The sequence below is a fragment of the Morone saxatilis genome, unplaced genomic scaffold (genome assembly GCF_004916995.1).
Source record: "Morone saxatilis isolate NCDOM2014 unplaced genomic scaffold, NCSU_SB_2.0 Contig21, whole genome shotgun sequence".
Lineage (NCBI taxonomy): Eukaryota > Metazoa > Chordata > Actinopteri > Moronidae > Morone > Morone saxatilis.
In genome coordinates this window covers 6734827-6753163 of record NW_023339774.1, presented here as the reverse complement: position 1 = coordinate 6753163, position 18337 = coordinate 6734827, and the positions used below count along the sequence as shown (strand labels likewise).

The 18337-nt window shown below is 39.8% G+C and overlaps 1 protein-coding gene across 1 annotated transcript; it reads left to right on the top strand.

The window, feature by feature from the left end:
- The first annotated feature begins 5261 nt into the window (after positions 1-5261).
- Positions 5262-13367, top strand: stbd1 (starch binding domain 1). The gene is made up of 3 exons (XM_035667622.1): positions 5262-6075; positions 7364-7755; positions 9140-13367. The coding sequence occupies exons 1-3, from the start codon at positions 5589-5591 to the stop codon at positions 11999-12001; spliced, it is 3741 nt and encodes a 1246-aa protein (XP_035523515.1). The 5' UTR covers positions 5262-5588; the 3' UTR covers positions 12002-13367.
- The last annotated feature ends 4970 nt before the right edge of the window (positions 13368-18337 follow it).

Below are 18337 nucleotides of genomic sequence, written 5' to 3'. Positions count from 1 at the left end.
TAGCTCCCTGGGATGCCAGTAAAATTTAGACAGCACTTGATCAGCCAGATATTGATAGTTAGAGAGTGAAAACAGCTTTAACCACCATGGTACCAGCCTTTACGAGTGGCCTCGTATAAAAGTATTTTCTTTTCAGTGCAGGGAGGCAATAATTGGGGGGATATGTGATCCACAATTAGTGTTAGTTAAAATGCAAGCCACTGAAGCCAAGCCACTGATGACTGACTGAGCCATGTTAACAGTGCATTGCAATAGTCCAGGCACAAAAAGACAAAGGCATGAATAAGCCTTTCTAAGTCAGGAAAAGACAAAGCTGATTTAATTTTGCTAATATTTCTTAGGTGAAAGTAGCAGGATTTAAAGAGATTGTTGACATGTGATACAGAGTTCAGTTCAGAATCGAAAGTGATACCTAGATTTCTGGCTGAAGATTTTAGATTAGTTGCCAGTGGACCAATAAAAGGTTGTAGGTTGCTTACTACTTACTACTTACTGCTTACCAAATACTAAATTAAATCTGTATTGTCTGAGTTCACCTGCTTAAGTGGAGTTTCGTATTGTCAGTGTAACAGTGAAAGGAGTTCCCGTGAAAATTATTTATAATGTTTCCAAATGGAAGCATATAAAGACAAAACAAAATGGGACCATAAACACTGGATCCTACATTTCCTATAATGCAACTTGACTTGTCTTTCATTAGACTCTTTCTGCCTGGTTAACATCCACACCTCCAGTCTGCAACCCAGGCTATCTGTTATAAATGTGTGGTCTTCAAGCCAAGCTAACCCTGATGACATCCGGGTTATTTTGTCAGACTCTAGAAAGCTGCCTCACAGACCACAGAAGACAGTATACAATGGTTTCGAGGAATTCTCTTTTAAAACATAGTGTGTAAAATTATCACAAAAGGAAATAAAACAATACAATAAACACTGGTACTCTCAGAAAACTTTCAACAACATTTTTATTGTTCACATAGCACTGTCTGTATTACATCCACACTGACTGTTTTATTAGGTGTCATGCTGGTGGTCAAATGGGAAAGGACTGGCGTCAGAGGTTGTGTGTTTGTGTTTTGCTGCATGCTTCCAGAAGGTTTAGGTACAATCCAACCTTTGTACGTGCATCAGGAAAACACAAATTTAACAAAGATTTAGGTAAAATGATATAATTCCTCAGCAAAACACGAATGTTTGACAAAAGTGTGCAATTCTGATTTTTATGTGACTCAATACACTCTTTTTCATGCATTTATACTACATCCCTTTTAATACAAACAGATGCAGACAGCCACACACACACAAGACTGACTCATGGGCTTTTGTAATGGCAATAAAAGCCGTCTGTTTCAAACACACCCTGTTGATTAAGAGTCAGTTAAAGTGTCTGAGACGATGGGGAAATGAGTGGAAGGGTTAGGAGGGGAAAAATGTGGTGAATGAATGTGATGAAGAGAGAGAGAGTAAGGTTTTAGTAAAGAAGGATGATAGGAGGATGGGGGGAAATCGACCTGGAGGAAAGAAGAAATAAAATTAAATGTTCCCATGTGTTGCTGGCATTCTCGCAGAGAGCAGATGAAAGCAAAGGATAGTGAGTAAAAGGGATGTCATGACGACGCCCAACCGAACTATCACAGGGAGTGGAGAGGATGGAGAGGAGAAGAAAGGAGGAGATGGATGTGGCATGAGGGAGGTGAAGACTGAAGAGAAGAACAGGATAGGAGATGAAGGCTTCAAAGGCAAACTGGGAGACATGGAGGAATGAGGAGGAGTAAAGAAGGGCACCCTCTGATATTTAAACAACCAGGGAAGAAGTGTTCTCTCAGCATTTTCCTGAAAAACAAAGAGCAGCTCCACAAATAGAAAATAAAACAAAAGCCGAGTGAGTCCCTAAAGTACTTTCTCTCCTCCTCCGCCCCTGTGCTGCCACGTTTACGGGACAATCTGTCTATTCTTAAGAAAGAAAAGCCCTGACAGCCAGACGGGAGCCAGGGAGAGACCAAGCACCCGTGGTAATAGCTGACATTAACATGTAAACAACGCCGGGAAAGAAAAAGAAAAAAAAATGGGTGGGAGAGGTCATTAATACTGCTTCAGTGTACAATGTCAGTACTGTGGCTAATATTGTTTGTAATGTTTGTTTTTACTTGGTGTTGATGAATGATTGGGGTCCCAGGAGAGAAGAATTGTATTTTAATATTCTATTCAACCAAAGAGCCATTGTTGCCTCTCAGATTGTTTGAGTCATTTTTATAGGCCCGAAGAGATAAAACTTTCAATTCAAACATCTGTAACAACTATAATACACCTGCTGTGATAAGTCAAGTGATGAGTCTTCTGCGATGTCTCAAAAAACATCATCATCATCATCATGATCTGGTGATTAAAAGCATATTTTTAACCATTTGTATACTGTATTTGTATTTGTGATTCACACCTCGTGCTTCACTACAACCTCATATACTTCTATACAACACTTAGGTGTTTATAAATGAATGCCAGATTTTTGCAGCTCTCGCTATACAAAACGTCCTGTGTGAACTCAGAACTCAGCTCAGACAGACACGCATGCCTTTTTTAATGTACACATGTTTAGAAATAGTAATGGCTTTCTAAGTAATAGCTGTTTTTTTTATGTATTGTAATTAATGTGTTATCATGTGTTTCATATCTGATGTAGATGAGTCAAGTTTTAACCGATGTCTGGTTTCCTGTGTTCTATAAAACAGATGTACTGAAGGGCGTAGCTTTTTGCTATCTTACTTAGACTTTCCTTCTTGGGGCTGGGGTGGGAGAGAAGCAGGGGTGTGTGGGGCGGGGGAGGGATTCTTTTTTGACTGTTTTATTAGTTACTAAATGTATTGCTTACCTACAAGTTAGTTGACATAGAACTATTAGAAGCTCCTCCCTTTTTGCATAGAAGACATTTTAACATGATGACGCAGCTGGACTAAAGCGAGACTGCCAGGCTTGGTCAGTATTTTTTTAACACTTTCCAACTGCTAATTACTGAATTAAATATTCTCAATTTTACCTGATGCTGAAAATGTTGACTTCCATTAGCTGAATGCTGAAGATAAATTAAGTATTTTTTTCTTGAATGGAACTGTAATTGAATATATAGGGCTAGAAGTTTCTCCATGCTACTGCAAGGTTTTTAAATCCAGTCTCAAGCAGATTCCCATTAAAACTGCAGCACTTACACTCAGTTGCTATCCAATTAGGACATGTTGGGCCTCAAAGAAGTGATATAACCAACCTGGTTATGGCCAATCAACTTAGGCATCTTAAGCAGATATATTCATATGTTTCATATTGCATGTCAGGGCAGAGAGAAAGTTTATAGTTCCATGAATGGTCAGAACTGTTTACTGGCCTAAATATGACATCTAGTGGATGTTAATTGGCTACTACACCTTTCACTCTGTCTGTCCTTCATTTATCCTTACCCGACATACACCATGTGAAGAGACAATCTGCAATGTACTGTAGTGATACAATAAACTCAGCAATAAAAAAGGTAATATTCCCTGTGGTTAAAAAGCTATGGCAAAAATCTAATTTAAATTGATTAAAATGCCAAAGAAATATTTTTAATTATTGTTTATACAGAAACATAATTAAAAAAGCAATATTTATAACTTATAAAACACACTGACTACACATTGTTAGAACAAGATGTAGATGAGTCCATGTCTTCAGGTTTGTGTGCTGGTTGTGTGTCTCGTGGTGTGATGGCCTTCTGCCTTGTGAAGCACACACTGCTGCTGTGTTTTCTCCTCCAAGCTCCTCTCCGATAGTCACGCTCTCTCTCTCAGCCTCCTCAACACGTGGAGCTCTGCCGCCCTGATGTGAGCTTCCCGTCTGGACCAGGTAGCAGGTGACCAGCTTCAGGTTCAGTCCTTCAGGCAGATCAAACTTCCCGTCTGCAACTCCTGCCGGCTGTAAAGTAGAGCCTTTCTCGTCCTCCTGCTTCTTCTCTTCTCTTCCCGCTGACTCCTCAGCTTCCCTGCCCACCTTGCCTTCACAACAGCTCCTCTCGGGGAAAAGCCTTGCGGTGTCCAGTCAGGCCAAAGACCTCTTCCCTCTTTCTCCCAGCTGGTAGAAAATCGCGTTCTGCACGGCCACGCTGGATTCCGGAAAGCTGCTCGCTCTCCTCCAGGATCTTTGTGTTGAAGTTTGTCCATCAGCTCCAGATCTGCTCTCGAGCTCCTGTAGGTTTCTCTGCAGTAGATCCTGCCTGGTGAGCAGAGGTCTTTGACCTCCTGGCCACAGATCTGCGTACAGGCCAGTAACAACGTCCACTGAATGGACCTCGAAGGCAGCTGGACATCCATGAGAGCACAGCATCTTCACTGGTGTTTTAGTGCTTGAGTTCCTCCTTGTTTGTTGAGATGAACCGCTTGTTCAAATTGTCTGTTTCTCTTCTGTGTTGCTTTCTCGTCTCAGCAGTGGGACTGTCCTCAGCTTTCTATATTTCCTGACTGGAGCGAGCTCCGAGGCTTCAGGACAGTTTCCTCGTCATTTACCACAGCCTCTCCCACTGGCGTGGGGCCTGTTACTCAGGAGTGCTGACGTCACTGGATCATTCCTGTTTGATCAGGAAGTTTTCTCTGTGAGACATTTCACTTTGGGAGTGGGGTTAACAGGGGGGAGAGAGTTTCTATTTCGAATTTGCATGTTATCATTAAGAATGTTTTGATCGATTCACGATTACTGATACTATGGATAACATGTAACAGTTGTTACTCAAAGTAATCTCTAGGCTGCACTTTTTCCATGTGTACTGAAATACATTGAGCAAAATGTGCTTAGGCAGTCATTCAGATAACAAAAGTGAGAGGAAATTGAGTCTTCATGAAATTAAAAGAAGTCATATAATATACATTTTGTTACATTTCCCAGACGAACAAACAGCCTTCCCCCCTTCAGAAAAACCTTCCCAGTGTATTTTAATGACCATTATAACATGTATAGACATTTTATTTATTCTATTTTTACTTTTGAAAAAGATCTCTCAAAGCATTTAGGCTATTTGTATAATGTGTGAAGCATGGAATGATTGTTGGTTTCCAGCACTGAACTGATATGATTCAGTCTATTTTATTTTTAAACTGTATAGAGAATCAGAACATTTACAAGTTGAAACTTTCCCCGTGCCAAATAGATTTTGTGGTCATTTTTTTAAGGCGAGGGTTTAGGTAGAGGACCATAAACATGAGAAATATTAGAGTTTCACTCACTTATTGTACTCACTCAAATGCACTTATTATAGGGGGAAAGCACACATCACTCATACAAAATTAGTTTTAATATTCAACCAAACCTAGGGAGGGAGGGATTTTTTTAATAAATAACCTGCATCCTCATGTAGGGACACAAACAAACGGTGGTCACAAACATGAGTGGAGGTCGGACATCCTTCCCTTTGATGGGACAAATCCTATCAACCAGGGCTTTATTCTGGGCCGGAACACTGGAGCTAAATCCCATCAGCGGGATGGAAGATGAATAGCGGCATGGTCGTCTGTGTGAAACAGGCTGCAAAAACAAGCTCCTTTCCCTTTTTATGAATGAACGCTGGGTCTCATGATCCGGCCAGCCAATGAGCTGCTCGCACCTGCACCCCCTTTGCAGCTCTGCAGCAACAAGAGGTCACTACACTTGAAAACGTGGAGGGAAGAGCGGAGCGCACAGCAGCGACAGCCCGCAGCAGCTTCACTCGGATCGGGCAGGCCATCATACGCACATACAGGGACACCAGAGAGGGGCTCCTTGTTCCATCAACAGACCGCGATGCCGCTGAATAACGGCAACACCGTGGCCGTGGAGAGACGCATGGATCTGGCCTCGCTCTTCTGCATGATCGGGCGGCACGGTCCCGCCGTGGCTCTGGCTGTCATAGCGATGGTGTCCGTGCTGGCGGGTTTCATCATCTACCGGACCGTGAGGGGGAAGCGGAGGAAGGCCACAGCCGCAGCCGGGGACGGAGACGGGAGGAGCGCCGGAGCGGAGAGAGACGCAGCGATGGTCCAGTCGAGCCCGGAGGAATCCCGCAGCTCCGTGGAGTCAACAGGTAAAAAAGATCCGCAAAAAAAAAAAAAAAACCTGTCAGGCGAAGGTTACTGTGGTCTACAGGTGTGGGAATTCACAGGTCACTATAGGAATATTAGCCTATAGGTGATGGTGATTCGGTTTAGGACCCCAGAAGAAATACAGAGGAATATCTTAGAAATATGACAGTCCTGTGAGAAATGCAATGCCATAAGGAGCCTATAAGAGCACCCTGCTGTAGATAATGTTAGTATTGATATCTAGCCTGAGTTATGTTACAGTGGTACTTTATAAATAGGGTATCATAGCATAATATTTAGCCATTATTATCTCTGGGACATAAGTCGAAGCTGACCTCATAGGCCATACTGATCCAGATAGACATTTAAAAGGACAGATGAAATGACCATAGTAGTACAAGTATTCTAAAAGTACATTAACTGCAGTCCTCTACATGGGTAGGCCTATACACATTTGAACTACTTCCATGCTACTTTATACTTCTGCTGCACCACAATGCAAGAGGGAAATAATATACTTTTAGTACATTCATCTGACAACTGGAACTACTGGTTACTTTCCAGATTAAGATTTTGCAAACAAAACATTTAATGAGCTCATAAAATATGATGCATTGTTAGATTAAACTACAAAACTACAAACTATAAAATGGTTAAAACTGATTCAACCTCGACCAACAATAAAAATAAAATGCTGCTTGCACATGAGTGCATCCACAAAAATAATCTAGTAACGTAATATGTAATAAAATAACACTCGCATAGGGCTATTTTTCTGAAATATGAGTTCTCCTGCATTGTACATAATGCTATTAATACTATACTGGATTCAGCTACAGACATAATGAGATCACGCTGTCTTATAAGGGTATGCGAGAGAAATACTTGCCAGGTCAAATAAGGCTTGATAGGAGAAGACATACAATCAACAAACAATCACTATTGCTAAGTGAATGGATTACTTAGACTTTGATTAGATTTTCTGCTGTCCTGCCATTTTACAAAGGTACAAAGATGGATAGTACAAAAACATCATTTGTTTCTTTGTAAACTCATCAAATATTCATATACAGGTTCAAGTAAAATATAGTTTAGTTTAAAATAGTCTAATATTTAGAAGCACACCACTCATCTATTCTACTTTTCAAGTTATAAAGTCTGACATAAATAAACCTCAATCAAAAATAAACTCAATGTACTGTAAATTATATTACTAGTGTTTGGTATTTGTGTAAAGTAGTTTAAGTGTTGTGTGTTGTATAATATGGGCTTTTTTCTATTTTGTTATAGACATGAGTGATGAAGGCTTATCAGATGTGAAAGAAGATGTTGAGCTGATTCAGAGTGACCTCAAAATCAGGCACCGCCGTGCTGCTGCTGCTGAGAAGAAATCTCCACCTTATTCTCCTCCCAAGAGTGACAACCAAGAACCAGACATCAAGCACACCACTTCAGCTCACACAGAAGAAATGCATAGAGAGGTGTATGCAGAAGAGGCCAGTCAGGGCCTGCAAAGTGATACTTACACAGTGGCTGAAATGGTGGATGAGGATGCAGTTGATTGCCACCAGGGTGCAACAGATGGCATTGTTGAGGATGTGATAGAAGAGGGTCGTGATAATGATAGCTGCTTGGAGGAGTCTGAGCTGATTAATGATGAGAACCATGAGGAAGAAGAGAAGGTAAGCAGCCATTTGTGTCTGTGTGAGACTGAAATGTCATTTCAGAGGCATGGACAAACACACCAACTTCAGTAGATTATTTTAACGCGTTATATTAACCATAAGTTATATAACTTTGAGTAATTTGCACTTTGCAGCTCTTTGCGGCTTTGCTATCAGTTTATTGTTTTGGTTTACTGTATGGGTCAGTCTCACTATTCTCAACAGCCCCTTTTCTATCAGCATCAGATAAACCCATTGTATGCTACTGACTCTTTACCGCATACCAGACAGACAAAGTGAACAAGCAGCTGGTAAATAAAGTGGAACATCTAGAAGTTAAAGAGTCGGATATTTGGAGTTTGGAGTTTGAGCATAGATAGGGTAGGTAATACTGGACTTTCATTTATCTGGTGGCCAGAAACACAATCAATGAATGCTAATGTTGCTCCATGACTGTTGGATGTGTAAATAACCTACTAACGTGTTACTACATTTTTAAAGACGATAATATCTCAGTACAGTGTATGTCAGCTTATTGTGAAGCTTTTGCCCCCACCTGGCCAAAAATCAATGAATGCAGCTTTAAAGTAATAGTTTATCAGTTTTGGAATATGCTCTTTCTTGCAGAGAGTTAGATCAGAAGATTGTAGCAAACATGTCCATTAAATATTAAGCTACAGCCAGAAAACAATTAGCTTAGCTTAGCACAAAGAAGTAGGAGGAAATGGCTCTGTCTAAAAGTAACAAAATCCGACAACTGGCACCTATAAAGGTCACTAATAAACACGTAATATCTTATTTCTATCCATACCAAAACTGAAGTGTAAAAACAATAAAAACAATGGCAACCTCAGAGAGGGCAACCTTAACAAGACTCAAGGAAGTCACAACACCCGGCCAAGAAATAGACAAACACATAACCCCATGTTCCACCACAATTTGTTGATTTTACAAATGACATATAATGTGTTCATTTTGTTACCTTTGGACAGAGCCAGGTTAGCTGTTAACCTTGTTTTCCAGTTTAAACTAACCTAACCAGTGGCATGGCTGTAGCTCCATATTTAGCAGATGTATAGAGTGGCGCCAATCTCATCTAACTCTCGACGATCGTCTGATCTACCTCTCGGCAAGAGAGCAAATAAGTATAATTCCCAATTTGTCTGAACTGTTTCTTTAAGGATTTGGAGCACCAACACACATTTCTCTCTCACCTACATATCCGTTATCCTTAGACCTCATTCTCTCTGTGGTTTCAGACTAGTGCAGACCAGGGAAATTACAGGTAGTGTTTCTGGTTTACCCCTGTGTACTTTATATTATGTCTTGTATGTATTTTTATCTACAGTCTGACAGACTGAAGTTAGACCTGCAGATACTAAGTTTCTATTCATGTGTCTAGGTGTTAAAGGGAGAATGCCAGGAAGATAAGGATGTGACCACAGACAAGGATGTTTCAAACAAGAAAACCAAACAAGAGGAGGAAAACTTTGAGTGTACTTTGAACAATCCAGTGTGCTTCGAACAAACCCCTCATATGGGTGAAAAGGGTGACGACGACAGACTACAAGATAAGAAAACCACACTGAAAACAAATTGGGTGGAATCCAGCTCGGAGGAGCCTGTCATTTATACTGAAGATGTACCTGTTTCTTGCATCTGTTATTGCAAAGATGAGAAGTTTGAGGAAGAGAATGCACATAGTATTGATTGCTATAATTATTCCTGCAAAAAACAAGTTTCTCCAGAGGAGGAAAAGAAAAATGAAGGTGAGGAGGCAGTAGAAGAGTGTGAAGAATACAAGGTAATTGCTCAACAAGATGAGATGTGGTCCTCAACATTTGAAAAAGAAACAAACCTGCCATCTACAGAGCAAGACCAGTGTGACCATGTAACGGACAAGGTGACACCGCTTTGTCAGGATAGTGATTGGGATGAAGATGGTTGTCTAGCTGCTGAAGTGATTGAAGAGCTAAGAGATGAAGACTACTTGAATGAAGCTGTCAGATCTGGCGACCAATTGCTGCAGTTCAACAAGCAAGAAGCAGTGATCGAACAAAAGGAGGAAATTGGTGAGGACAGTGTTCTTTATGATGGTGCTGATCAAGTAAACGAGAAAATGCTGACTAGTGACGACATTGTTGTCTGTGGTGAAGAACATGACAGTTCAAGTGTGCGTTTGAGCGTACCTATAAAGGTTGATAATCAAGACGATAAGATAAAAGAAGATAAAATAGCTCTATGTCTGCATGAAGATACTGATTCTACTACTCTTGGCCCTCAAATGCCATCACATAAGACAGAAGATCTGCCTGAGAGCAGTGGAAATAGCACAACTGTGGTGTTGGCAGAAGAATGCAATGACCAACTGTATGACCCTCAGGACAGTGTTCTTTATGATAGTGCTGATCAAGTAAATGAGAAAATGCTGACTAGTGACAACATTGTTGTCTGTGGTGAAGAACATGACAGTGTGTCACTACCCTGTTTGAGCATACCTATAAAGGTTGAGAATCAAGACGATAAGATAAAAGAAGATAGAGCTATTTTATCTCTGGATGAAGATACTGATTCTACTACTCTTGGCCCTCAAATGCCATCACATGAGACAACAGATTTGCCTGAAAACAGTGGAAATGGCACAACCGTGGTGTTGGCTGAAGAATGCAATGACCAACTGTATGACCCCCATATTCAATCTTGCTTCAATGACCAACAAAGTGTCCAAATGATAAATAATGACGTTTTTGACAAGGCAAGTGTCGCTGCTGATCCTGATACGGCTGAAAGCATAACTGCTTCTGTAATAACTGAAGAAATATCTTGTCCTAACCTGCCATCTATTTGCCAAGACCAACAAAGTGACCACATGGAAAATAATGAAACTTTTGATGAGATATGGGTTAATTCTGCCACAGATGCACCTGCCTGTGATAATGCCAACATTGTCCCACCTGGAATGTCTGAAGAATTATATCATCCTGACATGTCTTCCTCCCAAGACCAACAAAGTGACCAAACAAAAAACAAGGGAGATTTTTCAGAAGTTACCACTGGTACTGCTCCTGTCATGAGTAAGGACATTAGCCATCCCATGTGTCAGATTCACTTGCTGTCTTTCGAGCAAAGTGAGCTGAGGGATAATGACATATCATCTCCTGGTGTTGGCGAAGAGAGTGGGATTTCAAGCATGGCTGTCAGCCCTGATTTGCAGGATCCTGGTAAGGAGTTTGATATGACCGTTGAAAATATGGCGCTTCGGGTGATGGATTGTGATCTACTGCCCAAGGGACAGACGGAGGCTCAAAACAGCATATTTGCTGATGATGTAGCTATATCTGTCATTGAAGAAGATACAGCAGGTAGAGTGTTCGGGCCTTACCCTTCCCAGCCACCCCACAGTAAGTACACAGATTGGACTACTTATGAATTATTTGCAGCCAATGAGGACATGTTTGGCCATGAGATTGAGGATAGTTACCACAGAGAGATGGATCAATTTACAGCTCAGATTGCAGCCAGCATTACTAGCTTAACTGATGAGTTGAAAATACAGACCGACATGAAAGCTATCGTTGAAGTCGTAGAGATTAAAGAGAAGAAGGCAGGAGTAATTGTTGAAAAGAAAGAGGAAACGAAAGCAGAGAAGGAGGAGGAAGAGGACAATGAAAAGACTGAAATCAGTATCATGGAGGCAACTATGGACAATAACGAATGGATCACGGAGAGTAACTACCAAGTCCTTCCCTGGATGAAGCTTTCTGCGCCATCTTTTTCCCAAGACCACACAAAAACTAGCCAGCTTCCCACCGAAGACAGCCAATGCAGCTCAGCTGTAACAGACACCACTTGTACAGATACATCAGATACCCCCCCTTCCACTGAAGTCAAAGAAAACAACACCCTCTCCCTAGTTGACGAAAGCATGGAAAATAACAAGAAGGTTGTGGCAGTCCAGCCCATGCCCCAGAACGTCAACGTGACCTTCCATGTCCATTATTTTACCCAATCACCATACCAGACTGTGGCTGTCACAGGGAATCTGCAGGAGCTGGGAAACTGGAAGGGATTCGTCCCGTTAGAGAGATCAAAGGATGGGCACTGGGCCACTGTGGTCAGCCTACCCGCAGAGAGCCATGTGGAGTGGAAGTTTGTAGTAGTTGACAAGGGTGAGGTTTGTCGCTGGGAGGAATGTGGCAACCGTCTCCTTGATACGGGTTTTGGAGATGACCTGCTTGTGCAAAAATGGTGGGGACTCTTCTAAGAGGTGAGGTGAGAGGAATATTGGGAATGATATGTACAGTAAGCTTTGGTACTGGTCACTGGACCAGATAAAAGTCAAGTATTTGTACAGCCCGTCACAAGACCCACATGATGATACAGTATATTAAATGTCACCTAGGTCCCTTTTGCACTGTATCACAATATTATGAATACATACTAGTAAGATTTGTTAAATTTGGGGGACAAAAGACATCTAGAGGTCAAGGATAACAACTGGGTTTAATATCAAGGTAACTAACCAATGTTTCAGCAACAATTAAGATCAGTTGGATATTTTTTTAAGCAAAAAGCTGGTTTTGGAGTTTTGGTCAGACAAAAGCAATATAGAGATGTCATCTGAACTTGATAGGCATTTTTAATCACTGTCTGACATTGTATTGACTAAAGTTAATCAGTCATTAAAACAATTGCTGCAGCACTATTATGTTTTAACATGTAGTTAGAACCTAATTCACACTGAAAGAGTTTTACAATTTTGTTTTAAATTTTTACCATATTTAGACCAGATGTCTAGACATATTTTGACCTGCAAATTCCAACAACATGATTACTGGGATAAAGCATCGTCGAATGGGACTTTTCTTAGAGGATTTCTCTCTAATAGCCAATTATTAGGTGGATCTTTCAGGGAACTGAAAAGATTGCCATCAAAAGACAGAAGTATCACATAAATCGTCTTTCTTTTTTCTGTGGCAGTATCTATGATTATGCAAACTGCACCCTTTTTAAAAAGTGGGTAATTTAATGCAAGTGTTTAATTTGTATAAATGGAGACATTATTCTACTGTCTATATGCTGCTTAAATACCCCCCAACAATCTATGAGAATAAATGCACATAGTTCACTTTTACTACAGCAATAATAAAAGCAATAATTGTTCTGTTTTCAGTATGACTATCAGTATGATGTTTTATCAGGTATTCTATTGTGTTTACCACTAAACTGTGATATAGTTGTAACTTTGATGCTGCTTTTATCTTGTGGGACTTTGCATGCAAGATTGTCCCATTGTTGTTCTATGAATGTGCCTTTTAAACATGTTTTTCTATTAATGTGTTACAATGCATCAAAACAGTGTGGCTTGTCTTTTTAAACACCTTTGCTGGGCATCATTTTCTCTGTTTCACTACAACTTTAAGTGAATTAGTTACAGTATATTAATTGTTTTCTCAGAACTGATGCTGTCAGTTTATTTTCTTGTTGTTTCATTTCTTTATTAGTGTCAAATATAGTATATAAATCTTAAATATTATCAGAGTATCTTATTATGCAAAATTGTGATGATAATGCAGTTATTGATTGTCATTAAGGTGAAGTTGGTGACCAAATAAACAAATCTTCTGTCATATCTGAGTATTTACGTTTCTTATACATGTTACTTCATTGAAAGAAGGTGTCTCACTCCCTAAATAAACTTGGAAATTCATTTTCAGTGATTTTAGTTACTTGAACTACTCCAGTATTTTATGCAAGCAAAACCAGATTAAGCTAATTTAATAATACTTCTGTATTACTCTTGTCCACTATTTTTCATATTTTGCAGCTTGTTTTTGACAGGATGTGTTTGTGACCTTTAAAGTATATCATGTTGTCTCTAAGAGCAAAGATATTATTTAATATATATAATATATAATAGGCATTGCAGTCCATTTGTGAAGAGAGACATTTGCAGATCTCCCTTCCAAATAATTATATTTTTTTTACAATTAAGTATGGCAGGTCTACTCTACTATTTTTCAACCAAGCCCCAACATGTACACATGATGTGCTGTTGAGTCTTCATTTCTGTGAATCATTATCTGCTGTTGCAACAAACAAATAGCCAACACACACAGATTCAGTCTTGTGAGGTCTCTCTAAACCGATGCTGAAATCTTCTTTATTTTATTTTTAATATCTGTGATTCGAACAAAAAGCCAAGATCGTGACCTTGTTCTGATTCCAGCTGGCTCAGAGGTGGATCATGCAGGCAGAGCGTCATTAGCAGGCGTATTTTCATGCCAGCTTGTCAACTCCACTCAGCTCTGTGAAGGTGACTCTGCTCTATCTGAAAAGAGGGTGCTCTTCATCTTCCAGTCCAGGGACTCCATGGATGGTGAATAGCACACACACACGTGTACGCATGCACAAGTGCAATGTTTTGCCAGTCCTGTAAATGATTAATCTGCACTGCAGGAAGATAGGAGGTTTTGTGAGGTTATTTCAGAGGATAAAACTAATGGGTAAGCAGTGCTGGAAGAAGAAAGGGGGAGGCATTATGGGAGGAAAGAGTGAATTGTTAATGGTTCATTGGAAGTCCAACAAATAGAATAAATTCATAGTAGGTCATGCACAGTAACAAATAAATTATCCTTCAAAAAGGCAAACAAAACATTCACTGTTCATTCATAATGAAAGAAGACTTTGTAATTTAAAAAAAAAAGAATTGAACACACATTTTACCAGCCTAATCAGAATCAGAATCAGAATCAGAAATACTTTAATAATCCCAGGGGGAAATTATTTTTGTTACAAGACTAAGGGGGAAAAAAACTCCAGATATACAAACAACACAGGAACACTCCCCATGTTGACCTTTTTATTTACATGTAAATGTTACAAGTGAAATGTGATCCCTGCTGTGGTTCCACATTTGGAAGACCCCTCCACTTCTGAACCATCAGATATGACCAATACTCATGGGAGCCTCAAACCCTGAACCATTGCGGGATTAACACCATGCACCCCTTAGCCAAACAAGGCCTCACGGACTCATTTGACTCACTTCAAATGGGGTCAACAGAACTCTGCCCACCTGTAAGTCACGTGATTTCAGTTTCAAAACAGGAGTTCAGGGAACTTTTGCCTGTTTGCCCTAGTGCAGAGGGCCAAATATAACAACACATGATGTTATATAGAGGCTCTGTTTGCACTGAAAGCCTCACAGCAGGAAAATCTTTTATTCCTGTGTCTGATTCTAATGAACTCAATAGAAAACTTATTAACACAATAAGGTGTCCATTAGAATGACCTATAACACAGTAAAACTGAACATAACTAATTAGAACAGCTTCAGATTCTTTAATAAACACCTTAATCAAAAGCCAGCCGAGATTATTGGTAATATTAATGTGATCTCATGGATCATGTGTGTTGGTTTTTGTGGCGTGTAAATGCAGCACACTGCCTCACTAGTGCTAATTTGGCAGCTGGGAGTGTGCACACTTTCTAAGGTTGAAGGTAATCCTTTATTTAGACACAAGGCTTACAACTGACACCACTTACAATCTACTCATAGATAACGCTCTCTTTGTATGTCTCTCTCTATCTCACATAGACATACACATATACACACACACTATTTGTCAGATATTTAAACAGTTAAGCCACCGTTGGATCAATGTTTGATCTCTGTTAAGGCAAAAGTCTTAACACTGAGTCATCGCTCTTATCTAACGCCCCTCTGTCAGGCTCTTCACATATAGAGTAAGGTTGTCTAGAGTGATGAAAGCCTTCAAATCAGCACCCTAAAATGTTTTCTTTCTTCCTTTTTTATTCTTGAGAGAAGTGAAGTTTTTAACTGCCCATAATGAAATCCTTTGCATGGAATTATGGACGATTCTTCAATGGACCGGAACTTAATTCCCCAACTTTTATCCTGTGATTGTTTTGGCAGCAACAATAAAAAAAATTAATCAAATCTCCTTAATGTGTCTACCTAAACAACATGCACTACCTGCTCAGAACCAAACAGCAGGCAGACACAGTTAGCGATAAACTGGTGAACATAGTGGAGCATTTAGCAGCTAAGGAGCCTGATATTTCCCTCAGGAGTTGGTAGAGACCAAAAACAGAGCTAAAAATTAGTCAACATGGACTTACATTGGCCAGGTGGCCAAAAATTTGACTGAATATGTCAGTTTTGTGGTCATGATCAAATTTACTAAACATGAATGTAAATTTCAGAACAATCGGCCAACTAGATTTTGATATTTGTTGTATATTTGAGGAAATATTATATATTTTTAGAATTTCAGAGACAACAAATACAATTGAAAGTCTTGCTCTTAGATTTCAAGGAACCTTTTTGTGTACCCAAGTGCTGGCCAAAGGAAAACATATGAAAAAAAGAGAGAATCATGAAAAGCCATCCTCTGAGGACCATCAATGCCCATACCAAATAAAATGGCAGTTTGGCAGGAAGTTATTAAGATTATTCTCTGAACCAAAGTGTCGGATGCACAGACTGAGTCACCTAACCAGGTAAAACATTGTTCAACAAACAACCAGCAATAATGTCATCTGTGACTAAACATATACATGATGTCTGCTTCCTCTCTCTGTCTGTTCAGACACTTCTGGAGGTTGTTCTCTCCACAGAGCAGCAGACTGTCGCCTGTTGCCTGGGAGACTGAAACACACAGTGATCCTCAGTCCAAGTTGGACGACCAAGTGTGAAATTCTCTTTAAGTCGAGTCCGCTGTCTCCTCTTACAGAAGCCGACCAGTCCTCAGCTTTCCACTTGAACTTCGACCTAGGGAGATTGTATGATAATACCACAGCGTGTGCATGTGTCTGTGTGTTCATTTGTACTTTACAGTGTCTTTGCCACAACATTTGTATGCATGTCTTTATACATAAATGCTCACTGTACTTTGACTCCCTTTCATTTTCTTTTCTCTTCTCTGTCCCTGATTCATCCGAGTTTCTGTGTCAAATCAAACTGCTTTTTATTCCTGGCATAATAAATGTCAGCGTCTATTAATAGCACAAAGAGTTTAACTGACTTCTTTATTTGTCACTGCTCCATCACTGGCATCACTGGCTTCCCTTTTTCAATTATATGGGCTGAAAGGTAGGTGGTGGAAAATATTAAAATGACAATTCTCTGGTTAATCAGAAATAGGATCTTAGGTTGTTGCAAAATGAAAAAGTACACGGCTGTGGTTTGGGTGTTCCACACAAGCAGGCTATTTATAAAGCATACCAGTCCTCATTCCTGTTTCATACTGTGGGATCATTCAGTGACCTTCACTGTGGAGCCTGCTGACTGTGCTGCATGGCCATAAAGGGAGGAGCAGAGCAAGGGTTAAACTGGAGGGGAAGGAGTTTTATTTTCTGACCTTTATGCTGAATATGTATGGCATTCAGGCGCATCATCAAGGTTGATTTTGTGATTTTACAACACAAGGTTCCACAATTAAATTGTATTGCATACATGCCACACATGTTTATCTATTTATCATGTCAAGTGGATATCTGTCTATCTGCAAGTGAGGAGATCTGATTTGGAAAATCTGTAACTTCTAATGGTCCTTAAAACATAATTTAAAAACTGGCTTTTATATAATTACTACATAATTTCTCAGGAATTGTATTCTCTTTTATTCTCTCTCTCTCTCTCTCTCTCTATTCCATTTTTATCTTTTTTGTGTATTTTTTCATAAATGTTTGTGATTATGAACTACTTGTTTTGTCTGTAAAACGCAGTTTCACTGTGTTTCACAAGGTGCGCATTATTGCTCACAGCCATAAACTGTAATACACGTCAACACTTTTCTTGTTTTTTGCAGATCAGAAATCAAGCTTTTCTGGACCTGTGCCATGCTGGGACAGCCCTCCACCAGTGATGTCATTGCTCAGTAGCCCCAGAGGACACTGCAGTTGTAGGCTGAATACAGTATGTCTGCAGATGTAACGGTACAGTATATATGGGAGTGAAGATGGTGGGAGAGGAAGGCAGAGAGAGAGAGAGAGAGAGAAAGTGCATACATAATGCAAACAAATCTGCAGGAGGTTTGGGTTGAGGCTACCTAAAAGAGGTCAGGTTATAAAATATTTACAGTAATAAGACATTTTGGTCCTTCATACAGATTCTGACGTCTCTGTGTATCTTGTCACAGTGTGTATGTACAGGTCTGTGTGGCATGCATGTTTCTATCAATCAATACAACATTTACAATATCTACATAGTTTTAACTGTTTGTTTGAATCTTTTATTCTCAATTTTTATGATATGTTGTATCTGTGGGGGTTCTTAAGTACAGAAACCACAATTTGTAAACTGTTTCCCATGTGTACTTGACCTTTTGTCAAATATTTGACAAAATGATTCTCCATATTTGATGTCTTTTTTAATTTAAGCACTGTGAGCACAGTGAGGTTCTGATATAGCAGTGTCGTATTGAATGCTCCAGAAAAATGAATGAATATGTTTACATCACTCCAATATTCTTCATTCTTCTACTGTATCTTTATTACTACCTTTGCCCACAGCTCTTTTGGTTCGCCTTAATGGTGAAACAATTTATCAAAAAAAGACTATACAAGTCAGTCA